The sequence below is a fragment of the Giraffa tippelskirchi genome, chromosome 6, assembly GCF_054371585.1.
Source record: "Giraffa tippelskirchi isolate mGirTip1 chromosome 6, T2T-mGirTip1v1.2.pri, whole genome shotgun sequence".
Classification (NCBI taxonomy): domain Eukaryota; kingdom Metazoa; phylum Chordata; class Mammalia; order Artiodactyla; family Giraffidae; genus Giraffa; species Giraffa tippelskirchi.
The window spans coordinates 82,588,475-82,601,987 of record NC_137280.1 but is presented as its reverse complement, the minus strand read 5'-3'; the positions used below and the strand labels follow the sequence as shown (position 1 = coordinate 82,601,987).

Here is a 13,513-nt window from a genome sequence, read left to right as displayed (position 1 = left end):
GGACAGCAAGGAAATCAAACCAGTCAATCCTGAAGGAAATCAGTCCTGAATATTCATTGGAAGGACTGATGCTGAAGCTGAAACTCCAATACTTTGGCCACCTGATGCAAAGAACTGACTCGTTTGAAAAGACCCCGATGCTGAAAAGATTGAAGTGGGAGGAGAAGGGGATGACAGAGGATGAGATGGCTGGATGGCATCACTGACTCAGTGGACATGAGTTTGAGCAAGCTCCAGGAGTTGGTGATGGACAGGGAGGCCTGGCGTGCTGCAGTCCATGGGGTCGCAACGAGTCGGACACGACTAAGCGACTGAACTGAGCTGAAGGGTTCAGAACTTAGCTTCAGTCAGTGAGTAAGACTCAGGTTTCTTTTTGAGGAAATCTTTTTGCACAGGACTAACTGTGGCCTCTTTTCCTCTGTCTGAGATCGGCCTATGCTGTTCCTCTACCTGAACCACTCCCTGGATTCCTGTTCCTGCCTTGGCCTCAGTCTGTGAGGCTCCATCTCAGTACACTCGCCTTCCAGAAAGTCAGAATGAAGGGGTTTTTAATCAAAGCCCTTGACTGACTTGCTACATTTTGCCATGTAAGCCATCTCCAAGAGTCATACCCTTCATGAGGCTGATTAACAGAAATGTAGGTCTAACTCAGCAGCCCATACTGAACCCATACTGTTTGCTCCACACTGAACATGAAGACAAATGGGGGATATCTGCCGTGGGAGAGATGACGCCCTTGAGCAGTGTGGGGTTTGCTACTGTGGGCTGTCTCAGTGAGGGCCCCTCTCAGGGAGAGCCTACTCTGATGCTGTGGCCTGATGGCCACTGGGGACAGCTGGTGACCCAGGTGGAAGGTGGGCTGTGGGGATGAAATAATGGGTTCTGGTTTACTGCTTAGAACTCCCGAAGTTGCTGTAGCAAGTGGTCCAGAAGGTGGACTTGAAAGCTGCCAGTAACAGATGGGGAAGTGGCAGCGGCATCCACTCTCCATCCGCTGAAGGTCGCCGTGCCTCTTGGGCTCTTTGTTTGCCTGTTGGTGGAGCTGGGCGCCTCCTTCCACGCAGGACCTTCTCCCCTCACCGCACCTCATGCCGCTGGTTCTTTCAGTTCTCACCCTCTGCAGTGGGAATGTTTGTTTATCTAGCTCTCCTTTTTATCTTTGTTTTCTTTGACTACAAAAAAACTGATTGTCACTGTTAAGAGAAATAATTTAGTACAGAAATGATTAATATAGACAGTGAAAGTTTCAGAGGGTGAGTGTTGTGGATTTTAGTCCAGTTTCTTTCAGTTTCGATTTTAGTGAGCTTTCAGTATCTTTTTCTGCAGGTTGTAACTAAGCCTTTTAAACCTGTGAATGGTATCATACCATGCTGCAACTTGATTTTCTCACTCAAGGTTTTACTCATGTCACTGTTTCTCTTCACCTAGCACATCTGTGAATTGTGGAGGGGAAACTGAGGCTCAGGGAGTAACAATCTCCCCTGGCCAGTTGCTCCCTAAGGCTCATCCTTGTTCTCCGCTGTATCTGGTGGGGGCTGGCCGTTGGGATCAATTTTTTATTTCCCAAGTTAAATTGCATCCCTTATATTTGGCCTTAATGAGGTTTGACATTATTTAAAACTTGAGAGCTGGCGTTTTTGGTGTGAGTTCCTTCCAGAACACAGCTGCTGCATCTCGGCCACTGTCTCTCAGAAACATGCATCAGGAAGTAGCTCAGGCTGAGAGCAGAGTGAGGGCTCTGTTTTGGATGGGAAGACATGTGCCTGTCAGCCAGGGGTTGTGGAGGGTGTGGAGCTTGGCCAGTGCCCAGTGTGGCTGGCATCTGGACCCTGGACTCAGCTCTGTGGCACTTGCTGCACAAGCTCAGGCCCTTCTTCCACCCCACCCCAAGGACAGCGGCTGTGCCGAATGTAGGCCCCCACCTGTCCACACGCTCCAGCCTCTGCGTGCCAGCCTGTCTCACCCCCAGCGTTCTTCCTGCTCCATCTCGATCCCAGAAAGTCGAGTCCATCTTTTCTCAGTTGCTCAGACAAAAATTAAGAACAACAACAAGGCAACCCTCTCTGGCCTCCTGTCCAGCTGTTGGTTTGTTATATTGTACAAATCCTCGGAAGTTCACCCATCATTTGGTCATGTCTCTCCGCTGCTCTGCCCCAGTCTGTCCCCAGATCAACCACACGATCCTTTAGAACAGATTGGACCCCTCTTCCCCCCAACCTACCTCTGTCCTGTGTGCTCCACCTGAGGTCAGTCTACACTCCTCCTGCCGCCACCTCGAGTTCACGCCCTTCTTTCGGCTCTGGAAAAAGCACCCCACGTCATCTACTTTCCAGAGCATCAGCTCTTGTCACTTCTCCCAAACACATACTCCTAAGCCTCACTTTCCTCATGCCTGAAACAAGAGTATTACTAGTAGTGTCTTTGCTATTATGTTAGTAACAGTATACATAGCATGTCCTAGTACAGAGTATTAATGATAACCTCAGGGTTAAGACTCTGTAACTTATGCCTCTCTAAACCTACCCCCTCCCAAATGAACCACCCTGTGTGAGGTGCTGGTCCCCTGAGTCCTATTTAAAAATATTGGTTCCTGCCATAGCACAATCACCCTTTTGGAGTTATTTTAGAACAGATTTTCACCTGAGGTCCTCAGACTAGCTGGAAGGTGACAATTAACTAAAAGCATCTTTTGGTAGAAGCAGTTGAAATCTGCACCCCTCCCAAAGCCCTGTGTCAGCATTCTGGCTAGGACTTGGTAGCCCCCATCCTGGGGTTTGTCTGTGCTGGGTGCTTGGGAAGCCTCTGGTGTAGCTGGAACTTGTCCTTCTTGGGCTGCGTCCTGCTGACCAGCCAGGTTTTGTCTGGAGAGAGAGAAGGGGGACTGAAGCCCCTGGGTCCCGGCCCTGCTCCCCAGGCAGCAGCCTATGCCTCAGGCAGCCTTGCTGCCCTTGGGCTCTGCCCTGCAGGCAGCAGCCGGCTCGGCACCCTGCCTCAGTTAGAGGGGCTGCTCTCTGCTGGCCAGCAGTTCTCCTCCAGCCTGTGGTGGAACTTACACGCTGTCGTCTGTCACTGCTACTCTGCTATGCCTTCGTTCTCTTCCCCTCACTCTCCAGGAGTTTTGAAGCAGATCCTAATTTGCCGGTTGGGGCGATATATCCTCTTCAGCTGCTCTTCAGAAAGTATCCTAGTGCTCCTCCTCACTGTGTTGCAGAAGTTGTCCCTCCTGCTTCATTCCTAGGTCACCCTTCATTCCTCAGGGCTGGTTTCTTCCTCACAACTTTTTTTTTGTCTTGCTGTGCCTGCAGGGCGGTGGCTGCCAGCCCTGATGTGCTGGATTGGGTCACAGGTCCTTCCTGCTGAGAGGAGGGTGGGGCCCCTCCTTACTCGCACCTGCCCTCCCCAGGAGCAGTTGCCTGGCGGGATCGAGATTGGCTGGCGGCAGGCCCCATGTGGGCACTAAGGCAAGCGCCTTCCCAGTGGAGGAGGAGGCTCCACCCGAGGAGGGGGAGGTCAGAGCCTGAGACTCCATCCCCGCTCCACCCTCTGCTGTCCCCGCCCCCTCCAGCTGTGCACGGCCTTCGTGTCGTGGGGGAGGGGTGCAGCGGCCGGGCCCCCCAACCCCAGCAGCCTGCCAGAGGCCCGGGAGTGTCTGCGGTTGGCAGAATTCCAGCCCCTCAGCTTCCCTGACGCTGCACGCTGAGCACAAGCAGACGGGTCTCCCAGGTCCTCAGCTGGGGACCCTGACCAGATCTGAGTCTGGAGGGAGCAGCCCCATGGGTGTGAAACTCCACTCTGGCCCCTTGGGACCACTTGTCCCACACCACTGACGGTGAAATGAGGTCACTGGGGCACTGCCTCGCTGGTCTGATGACCTCATACAGAGCGACCTCCTTGTCCTCACTCTGCAATCTTCCCCCACCCCGACCTTGTTCTTCATAGTGGCAATTGGGAGGAAGGACTTCATACTGAAACTGGGATTCAGATGAGCTCCATGGATTGGAGCCTGGGACTTACCACTCTGGAGGCTGTCCTGGGGGTGTGGCTCTCTGGGCTGCCCAGACCGAGAGCTTCTCCCGAAGGGACAGAATTTTCTCTGACAACAGTGGGGGACCTCCTTGCCTGAGATCCTGGGCTCCCCACATCTTTTATGCCCAGTAGGCTCCTCTCTGGTCCTGGAATCACAGGTACCCACTATTCCAAGTGACCACTGAAATCACTGCTCTCAACCAATTCCCCAAATGTTGGAGCAGCTCCTGTTGTTTAGGCAGTGCCCCAAAGGAAAGTGACTGGTCCCTCCCACAATGAGGGAGAGTACGGGAGGGTGACTTCCATTCAGGGCATTGACTTGTCTGCAGCTCACAGGGAAACAGGACAGACTCAGCAGTCTGACAGAGTTTGTGGGATCTAGGGGGCTGAGGTGGGATGGCAGGTGCAGGCTGGGGTGCCAGGAGGGTTTGGGGGCAGATGGAGGCCAAGTTGATAGATAGCCTGTGCCCTTGAGCTTCAGAGTTCTCAAGCTCTGCCTGGAATGGGGAGCACCCTGAGGGGTGACATGGCCATTGGGAAACCTGCTTGATTCCACCCTTTTGGACTGCCTGTGGGAGCAGATGTCTGAGTGCCCGGGCTCGGCCACGCTGGCCTAACACGTGTCAGATGGACGTGCTGCCTCCTGTGCCAGGAGCATGGGGCAGCTGTCACTCCCCTTCCTTTCGCTTTGAGGCCAAGGCCGTGCCTTGCACTGTTGCTCATTTGTGAAGTCGGCTCCTTTAAAGAGGTGGCAGGTGAGTTGCCTCAGGAGTGTCTTCGACATACAGCGATGTGGCCCCTTCGCTGCCCTGTACCACTCCCCAGAGTCCAGAAGTTGGGTTCTGGAGTGATTCTGCCTGGCCCTACCCAGGACAGGCCTCCCAGGGGTTTTGCTGGGGAGAAACCCAGGTGCTGGGTGCCCTGCCTGCGTGGACACAGCCAGGAGGTCTTCAGTGTAGGTACACTGCAGGGGGTGGTTCGGGTTCCCCGAGGGGCTACCGTTTTGGTAGGTGTGGGCATTGACTGTCCTGTGGAGAACTGGTACTTTGGGAGTTCAGGTGCCTGGCAGCTAGATTCTTTTTTGTCCTGTGATGAACTCTTGCGTGGCTTCTTAGATCCTGACCATCGGAACTCTGGTTTCCAGTGTCCTGCCCCATTGGAACATCAAGGCTGGTCTCTGAGCGTCCCCTTTAAGAGCAAGTACCTGTGACCCAGACTGGGTTGTGGAATGCCAGCAGTCTCCCTGCAAACAGACATCACTGCGGTCTTCCTTCACTGTCTCTGTGAGGGTTAACAACACTTCAGCTTGTTGTCTGGAACCGGTTCAGACTGGTTTTCTGGAAAGTGCTTTGTCTCTCAAACTGAATCCTGGGAAGGGTCATGTGGAGCCCAGTGATGTCATGGGATCAAAACCTGACTCAGCGGGGGTTTTTTTCCCCCGTCTTTTCTTTCTTCTTTCAATCAAGATATGTGTATGCTGCAGGTACAGGGTGCTGGCAGGGTGATGGGCCAGGCCCACCCCATTCAGAGTTCACTTGTCGGCAGTCAAAGGGTTAAATGTGATTCCCCCCCCCCCGGCCCCCCAGGTGAGCAAGGAGTGAGGAAGCTGCCCCTGGCTGAAGGAGAGAAGGGTCAGCCCTCATCAGTGCAGGGCAGGGCTGGACTTGGGCTGTGTCCCTGCTCCTGGGACAACATGGTCCCTTCTTGGGTTCCAGATAGCTCAAATCCAGTGCTCTAGATCCCACCAGAGGTGGCCAGATCTAGAACAGTTTCCTCTATTTGCTTTTGAGTCTGGAACGCAGAGATTACCCCCTTCTTTCTGACAAGCAGCCACCTTCCATTGTTCCTGTCCAGGTCCATGTAGGTTTCTGGTCCCAGACAGGGCGATGCATAGCTTGGCTTCCCAGATGCTCCGTTGCTCCTGCTCAAGGCCGTGAAGAAATGTTCTGGGCACACTTTGTGGGCCCTTCATTTGTTGTACCCACTTCTGCCATTGTCACATGGTGAGGCAAACACTCCAAGCTGACACTGTGAAAAGTTTCTAAGAAGATAGCTACTTCGTTGTGCCAAGTTTAAATGTCATGTTTTCTCCTTCCCCTAAAGTTCAGAATGACTGAAGAAGCATGCCGAACACGGAGTCAGAAACGAGCGCTTGAACGGGACCCAGCGGAGGACGATGTGGAGAGCAAGAAGATAAAAATGGAGAGAGGAGTGTTGGCTTCAGATGTAAATGCTGACGGAGACGTGCGAGGGATGCCTGAGTCGGGAGCAGGCCCAGCCCCAGGGCTGCTGAGGGGGACAGAGGCGACGGCCATGGGCAGAGGCGAAGGGCAGGTGGGCGACGGGCCTGTGGACATGCGAACCACGCACAGGTGAGCAGGAAGGGCCGGGCGAGGGGTGAGCAGGTGGAGGTGCAGCTGCCCATCGGGCCTGCAGGAGGCAGCTTTTGGTGGGTGATCGTGGAGATGGCTGTGGGCTCCAGCTCCGGCACCTCCCCACTGTCCTGGCCAAGGGACCTTCCTTCTGGGGCCCAGATGTCTGTAGCGTGGGGTGGCTCTCACAGGATGGGGGGATGGCGGCCTCTGTCGGCTCCCCTGCTTGGCAGCAGGTCTTCACGAAACGTGTACCCGTATCCAACTCTGTGCTTCTGGTTTATAGGGAAACTTGAGTTTTTCCTTTGGTCCTGCCTTCCTGCTTTTCACATCTAAGGCACCAGGGGCCAGAGATGCCGCTGCCCCTGCCCGGGTCGCTGGGCTGTGGGCAGTCTGGAGCTCAGCCTCCTGCAGGCGCTACCACTTTCTGGGCGGGGGAGGTGCAGTACTGTGTGCTTCATTGCTTTCCCCTTAATCGGTACTGATGGCTTCAAGAGTCACTTTCCCAATCCTCAACCTGAAGGAGATAAGACTCAGGGTACCACCCCATTTCCTTTCTCCCTATAAAAAGAATTGCAGCACCCCACCCCTACCCCACCCCCCACCCCGCCTGGGTCCTGCGGCCACTCCTCCCTTCAGAGCTCAGGTGGGCACTGTTCTCTGCAGAATGTTCACCCCTTATGTCCCGTGAGCCAGCAGCTGGTGGGCATGTGGGTGTGGCCACAGCCTCCTGTGGTTCATCTCTTGTCTTCCTCGTGCTGCCGCCGCCTCTGCACACTCCCTTCCGGATCTGTTTGCCTGGGGTGGGGGAGGGGCAGCTCTGGAGAACCTGGGCGCTCTTCCCCTACTTATGCTGACTAATCCCACAGAGGGACCCCAGCCTGTAGGCTTTGTGTTAAATTCACTGGGGGCCCAGACGGCTGGTGTTCTGTGGACTTCAGAGATTGTCTGACTCGGTATTTCTCAGCTTTAAAAATTCTTACCTCCTCGAGATAAATGGGGAACTTAACCCCCTCCTGCTGGGGAAGCACGTTAGTTGGGGTGGTGTGCATTGTGTTCTTGCTACCCAGAAAGGCCTTTTCTATCTGACTCTGCTTTCTGCCCTCCCTGTTTTAAAACCAGAGGCCTCTTTTAAAGTTCTGGAAATTAAATTGTAAGTTTGGGTCTGCTTTCCCTTCAACAGTGTCACCTGTGGGTGAAGAGAAGGAAGAGCCCATGTTTGTGGAGATTTGCTGGGTCCCTCGTATGTTCCTAGGCGGCAGTGGTGGTGCTGGTAGTGGTTGAGTCCCTAAGTTGTGACCAACTATTGCAACTCCATGGACTGTAAGCCACCAGGCTCCTCTGTCCAAGGCATTTCCCAGGCAAGAATAGTGAAGTGATTGCCATTTCCTTCTCCAGGGGATCTTCCTGTCTCAGGGATCAAACCTGCATCTCCTGCATTGCAGACAGTCTCCTGCATTGTAGGCTAATTCTTTACCACTAAGCTGCTAGGGAAGCCCTGTTTCTAGGTGTCTGGTCTGCATTTTTTTCCTGTAATCACCATACTCCCCTGTAGGGCAGGCCAGTGAATTGTGAGGGAATCGTGAGGTTAAGTGAAGGATCATAAAAGAATGTGGAGAGCAAGCGACAGACTAACCCAGGCACACAGAGCAGGGGTCCTCCTGTGGGACTAGAGACACCCTAGTGTCTCTAGACATGAAGCAGTGTGAGATTGTGGAAAGAGTGTGGCTTTGGCAGAGTAGGGGTCAGATCACACACCCTGGCTGACCTTGGGTGGATGATCTTAGTCTGTGCTTCTTGATTTATAAAATGGGTGATAATGTCGGCTTCGCATCTCTAGGTGACAGATGTGTACGCAGAAATTGGCCATGGTGCATGGCATGAGAAGTGTTGGTGACAAGTACTCTTCAGTTTTAAACTTTACTTAAAATAAGATGTCACATATAGAGCTTAGTGTGTCCTTGAGTGCCCACACAGAATGTTCTGTCTGGTTTGTTGGAGAGTTTTGACAGAATAACAGGATCAAGTCTAGCCCAGAACCATTCTAGAACTAATCTTCTTTGGGGTGGGTGGCCGTGGTTTCTGTGTTAGAAGCTAGCAATCTTTGGATCCTCACTGAGAGCATCTGGCTCATCCCTTGGAAACCTCCATACAGATAATTTCATTTGATTGAGATGTAGCATACATGAGAAAAAGTAGACATGTACCACTTGGTATACTTCACAAACTGATCTCTTCCTTGTAGCTCGAATCAAGAAATACAATGTTATTTAGCCCCCTCATACTCACTTGTTGTCACTACCGTCTGAGTAACCACTCTCTTGACTTCGAACAGCAGGGATTAGTTTTTCCTGTTTTTCCACTTTAAATAATTGGAATTATGTAGTCTGTAGCCTTTGCTTACTTTCATTCAGCATAATGTTTGTGAAATTTACTTATGTTGTCGTTTTTAATATTTTATTTATTTTTTGAGTCTTAGCTGCGCATGTGGGATCTTTCATTGTGGTGTGTGGGCTTAGTTGCCTTGTGCTATGTGGGATCTTAGTTCCCCGACCAGGGATTGGACCCATGTCCCCTGCACTGGAAGGCAGATTCTTAACCAGGGGACCACCAGGGAAGTCCCAGATTTACTTGTCTTGTTGAATGTTGGAATAATCTTTTTTTTCAGTGCCATGTAGTATTTTTCTAGAATCTCTATTTGGCTCTTTTGATTAATTTTTATTGCAGTATAATTGCTTTACAGTGTTTTGTTAGCTTCTCCTGCTTAGCGAAATGAATCAACCATACATAAACATATATCTCTTTCCTTTTGGATTTCCGTCCTATTTAGGACACCACAGTGCATTAAGTAGAGTTCCCTGTGCTATATAGTATGTTCCAATCAGTTGTTTATTCTATATAGCATATCAATAGTGTATATGTGTCAATCCCAGTCTCCCAATTCATCAAGTACACCCCTTTCCCCTTGGTCTGGCTCTTTTTAAAAACTGCTTCTTTCTTTCATGCTGTCCTATTCTTATGATCCAGTTTAGGCATATTGAAGACTAGAGGGAGTTTCTGGTGGCGTCTAGCAGAGAGAATTTCCTTTTTCTTTAAGGAAGTGGTTGGTGAGTTTAAATCAAGATACAACTTAAAAACTACTTTGGGGGATTTAGAGCATGTGGAGATTGATAAAGAGGTAGCAGGATGAGTTTTCTTTCTCTATAGTTCCTCTTTTCATCTCTGGCATTTATTTCTGACATAGTCTTTCAATGTGTATGTTTTATTTTCAAAATGAATCAAGACTGGAAGGCGACTTGTGGCAGTGATTGAGTAAAGAGAGATTGTCAAATCCTTCCCCCCCCCAAAACAGCTATAAAGCAGGACAGAGTTGACAGCCCAGCCCTCCCCCACTCCCTGAATCAACCATTTCAGCATCCTGGAAATGGACCAGAAGTATGCAACAATCTGAGAAGGGTTTATGCTTAAGAAACTGCTGAGATTTTGGGTTAAAATGGTGACAATCTGTGTCACTTAACCTGTTGCTGCTCTCATGCCCTCTGCCCAGCTCTGTTCATAAGGAGGTTCTGCCTAGCCAGTGCAGGCTGTAACAGGTGAGAGGGACTCACTCAGTTTAGAATAGTGGGCAACAGCCTCGTTGGCTGAAGTGACAGTTTTGAAGATGAACAAGTGGGAAGGGACAACGGCTCTGTTAGCCCACGTTTGCAGGCATATTTGGGGCAAGAGAGAAAAACTGTTTGAAGGCAGAATCCCCAGAAATGTATTTGAGGAGAAGCTTATTCAGGAAGCTCAACAAATCTCAAGTAGCATATATGCAAAGAGATCTGTACCTAGCACATCATAGTCAAACTGTTACAAGCCACAGAAAAAGAGAAAATATAGAAAGTAGCAAGAGAAAAACAACCCATGACATATAGGGGAAGCAATAATATAATTAACAGCTGACTTCGCACCTGAGACATTCAAATGGAAACCAAAAGGGAACTGAATGGCATTCGAAGTACTAAAAGACGAAAACTATCAACCCAGAATTCTCAATGCATCGAAACTGTCCCTAGGAAACGAAAGCAGAAAGACATTTTCAGAGATAAACAAAGACTGAGAGGATTTGTTGCCGGCAGATCTGCTGGTTCTTCAAGCTGAAAGGAAATGACGTGTTGGTAACTTACGTTCACAGGAAGAAATAAAGAGCTCTGGAAAAGGTAAACGTGAGCTACTGTAAAAGACTTTTTTCCCCTCATTTCTTCTTAGTTAAAAGACATAACATCATCTAAAGCACTAACACTGGGTAGAATTGACAAAAACTACCATAGCTCTTTGGCAATTGATCAAAAGTATATAACAATCTGTTGTATTTATAACATATACAGATATATAATATATGGGACAACAGTAGTATGGAAGGAATGAAATGGAGCTGTATCAGAATAAAGTTTTTCCGTTTTACCAGGATCAGGTTAGTGTTAATCTGAAGCAGATTGTGATCTTAGTAAAATGCTTATTGTAATCCCTAGAGCAACTATTAAGAAAATAACTAAAATATTGTTTAAAAAATCAACAGAAGTTAGTGGTACATTAAATATTTGACACAAAAGAAAGCAGTCAGTGAGGAACAGAAGAACAAAAAAGAAGGAAGACATGTAGAAAACAAATAGCAAAATGATAAATGTGTATCCACCCAGATCAAAAATATATTAAATGTGAATGGTTTAAACACTTCTATCAAAAGGCGGATTGTCAGACCAGATAAAAAGGCAAGATCAAGCTTAATTATATATTGTCTATAAGAGACACCCCTTGGATCCTTAGATAAAAGGATGAGGAAAGAGACACCATAAGTAACCGTAAGAAAACTAGACTGACTGTATTAATATCAGATAAAATTAACTTTGGCTTCCCAGGTGGCACAGTGGTAAAGAATCCAGCTGCCAATGCAGGAGATTTTTTAAGAGATGCCAGTTTGATACTTGAGTCAGGAAGATCCCTTGGAGGAAGAAATGGCAACCCAGTATTCTTGCCTGGAAAATTCCTTGGGCAGAGGAGCCTAAAGGGCTACAATCCATGGGGTGACAAAGAGTTGGTATTTGACTGAGCGTGTGTGCATGCGCGCACACGCAATCTACTTTAAGACAAAAAATATTCCTAAAGCCAAAGAGGGACTTTTTTTTTTTTTTTAATGTGGACAATTTTCAAGTCTTTGTTGGATTTTTACGATATTGCTTCAGTTTTATGTTTTGGTTTTTGGCCACGAGGCTTCCCAACCAGAAATTGAACCCACACCCCTCTCAACCAGAGAACCACCAAGGAAGTCCCAAAGAGGGTCATTTTTTTTAATGGCACAGCAGGAAGTTGTAACAGTCACAAATGTACATGTACTTAACGACAGAGTCCCAAAATAGCTGAAGCATAAACTGATAGTATTGCCTATCAGTTCAGTTCAGTTCAGTCGCTCAGTCATGTCCGACACTTTGCGACCCCATGAATTGCAGCACACCAGGCCTCTCTGTCCATCACCAACTCCCGGAGTCTACCCAAACCCATGTCCATCGAGTCAGTGATGCCATCCAACCATCTCATCCTCTGTCGTCCCCTTCTCCTCCTGCCCCCAATCCTACCCAGCATTAGAGTCTTTTCCAATGAGTCAACTCTTCGCATGAGGTGGCCAAAGTATTGGAGTCTCAGCTTCAACATCAGCCCTTCCAATGAACACCCAGGATTGATCTCCTTTAGGATGTATTGATTGGATCTCCTTGCAGTCCAAGGGACTCTCAAGAGTCTTCTCCAACACCACAGTTCAAAAGCATCAATTCTGCGGCGCTCAGCTTTCTTCACCGTCCAACTCTCACATCCATACATGACCACTGGAAAAACCATAGCCTTGACTAGACGGACTTTTGTTGGCAAAGTAATGTCTCTGCTTTTAAATACGCTATCTAGGTTGGCCATAACCTTCCTTCCAAGGAGTAAACGTCTTTTAATTTCATGGCTGCAGTCACCGTCAGCAGTGATTTTGGAGCCCCAAAAAATAAAGTCTGATTCTGTTTCCACTGTTTCCCCATCTATTTGCCATGAAGTGATGGGACCAGATGCGGTGATCTTAGTTTTCTGAATGTTGAGCTTTAAGCCAACTTTTTCACTCTCCTCTTTCACTTTCGTCAAGAGGGTCTTTAGTTCTTCTTCACTTTCTGCCATAAGGTTGGTGTCATCTGCATATCTGAGGTTATTGACATTTCTCCCGGCAATCTTGATTCCAGCTTGTGTTTCTTCCAGCCCATGATGTACTCTGCATATAAGTTAAATAAGCAGGGTGACAATATATAGCCTTGACTTACTCCTTTTCCTATTTGGAACCAGTCTGTTGTTCCATGTCCAGTTCTAACTGTTGCTTCCTGACCTGCATACAGGTTTCTCAAGAGACAGGTCAGATGGTCTGGTATTCCCAAAATTAGTATTGCTAATAGAAATAGATAATTCATAAATTGTAGTTAGAGACTTCATACTTCTCTTTAAGTAATTGGTAGAGTAGCTAAGCTGAAAATTGGCAAGATTCTGGAAGACTTGAAGAGCACTGATTCTGTTTGGCTAAAGGGTATCTATAGGATACTAGGAAATACATCTCATATGCACGTGGCACAGGATGGATCATAGGCTAGACCATAAAACAAGTCTCAAGGGTGGCTGTATTAAAAAAGACAATAACAAATGTTAGTGGGGATATGAAGAGGCTGTAACCCAGATACGTTGCTGGTGGGAATATAAAATGACATGAGCAGTTTGGGAGTTTCTTGAAAAGATAGATGTGACCAAGTTAGCACATGACCCAGCAATCTATCCAAGGAATGTACCTGATAAAGTACATCTGCACAAAGACAAGTGCATGGGCGTCCATAACAGCATCACTTTGGGGTGAGGAAAGTGTTCTAAGCTTTGATTGTAGGGATGGTTGCACAACCCTAAATTTACTTAAAAATCATTGAATTACACTTTTATAATGAATGAATTTTGCAGTATGTAAATTATGTCTCAGGATAGGTGTTTAAAATTAATAAATGAAGTTAAAATAGTTCATTTCTTTTATGGCATCCATAAATGTACTCATGGAAAAACAGAATCCC

General features: G+C 48.4%; 1 protein-coding gene and 1 long non-coding RNA gene across 22 annotated transcripts in view; both read left to right on the top strand.

The window, feature by feature from the left end:
• GATAD2A (GATA zinc finger domain containing 2A) overlaps positions 1 to 13,513 on the top strand; it is a 94,434-nt gene that overhangs the window by 52,945 nt on the left and 27,976 nt on the right. For 12 of the 21 annotated variants that reach the window (XM_081496110.1, XM_081496095.1, XM_081496114.1 and 9 more), the window contains one exon: positions 6,130 to 6,398. In XM_081496110.1, the coding sequence (XP_081352236.1) occupies positions 6,130 to 6,398 (269 nt within the window). The remainder of the gene's footprint in view (positions 1 to 6,129; positions 6,399 to 13,513) is intronic. The other 9 variants (XM_081496113.1, XM_081496099.1, XM_081496094.1 and 6 more) reach the window with 1 other exon arrangement.
• LOC145508778 (uncharacterized) lies at positions 8,045 to 12,441 on the top strand. The gene is made up of 2 exons (XR_014055600.1): positions 8,045 to 10,600; positions 11,300 to 12,441. It is a non-coding gene; the product is annotated as an uncharacterized LOC145508778 (long non-coding RNA).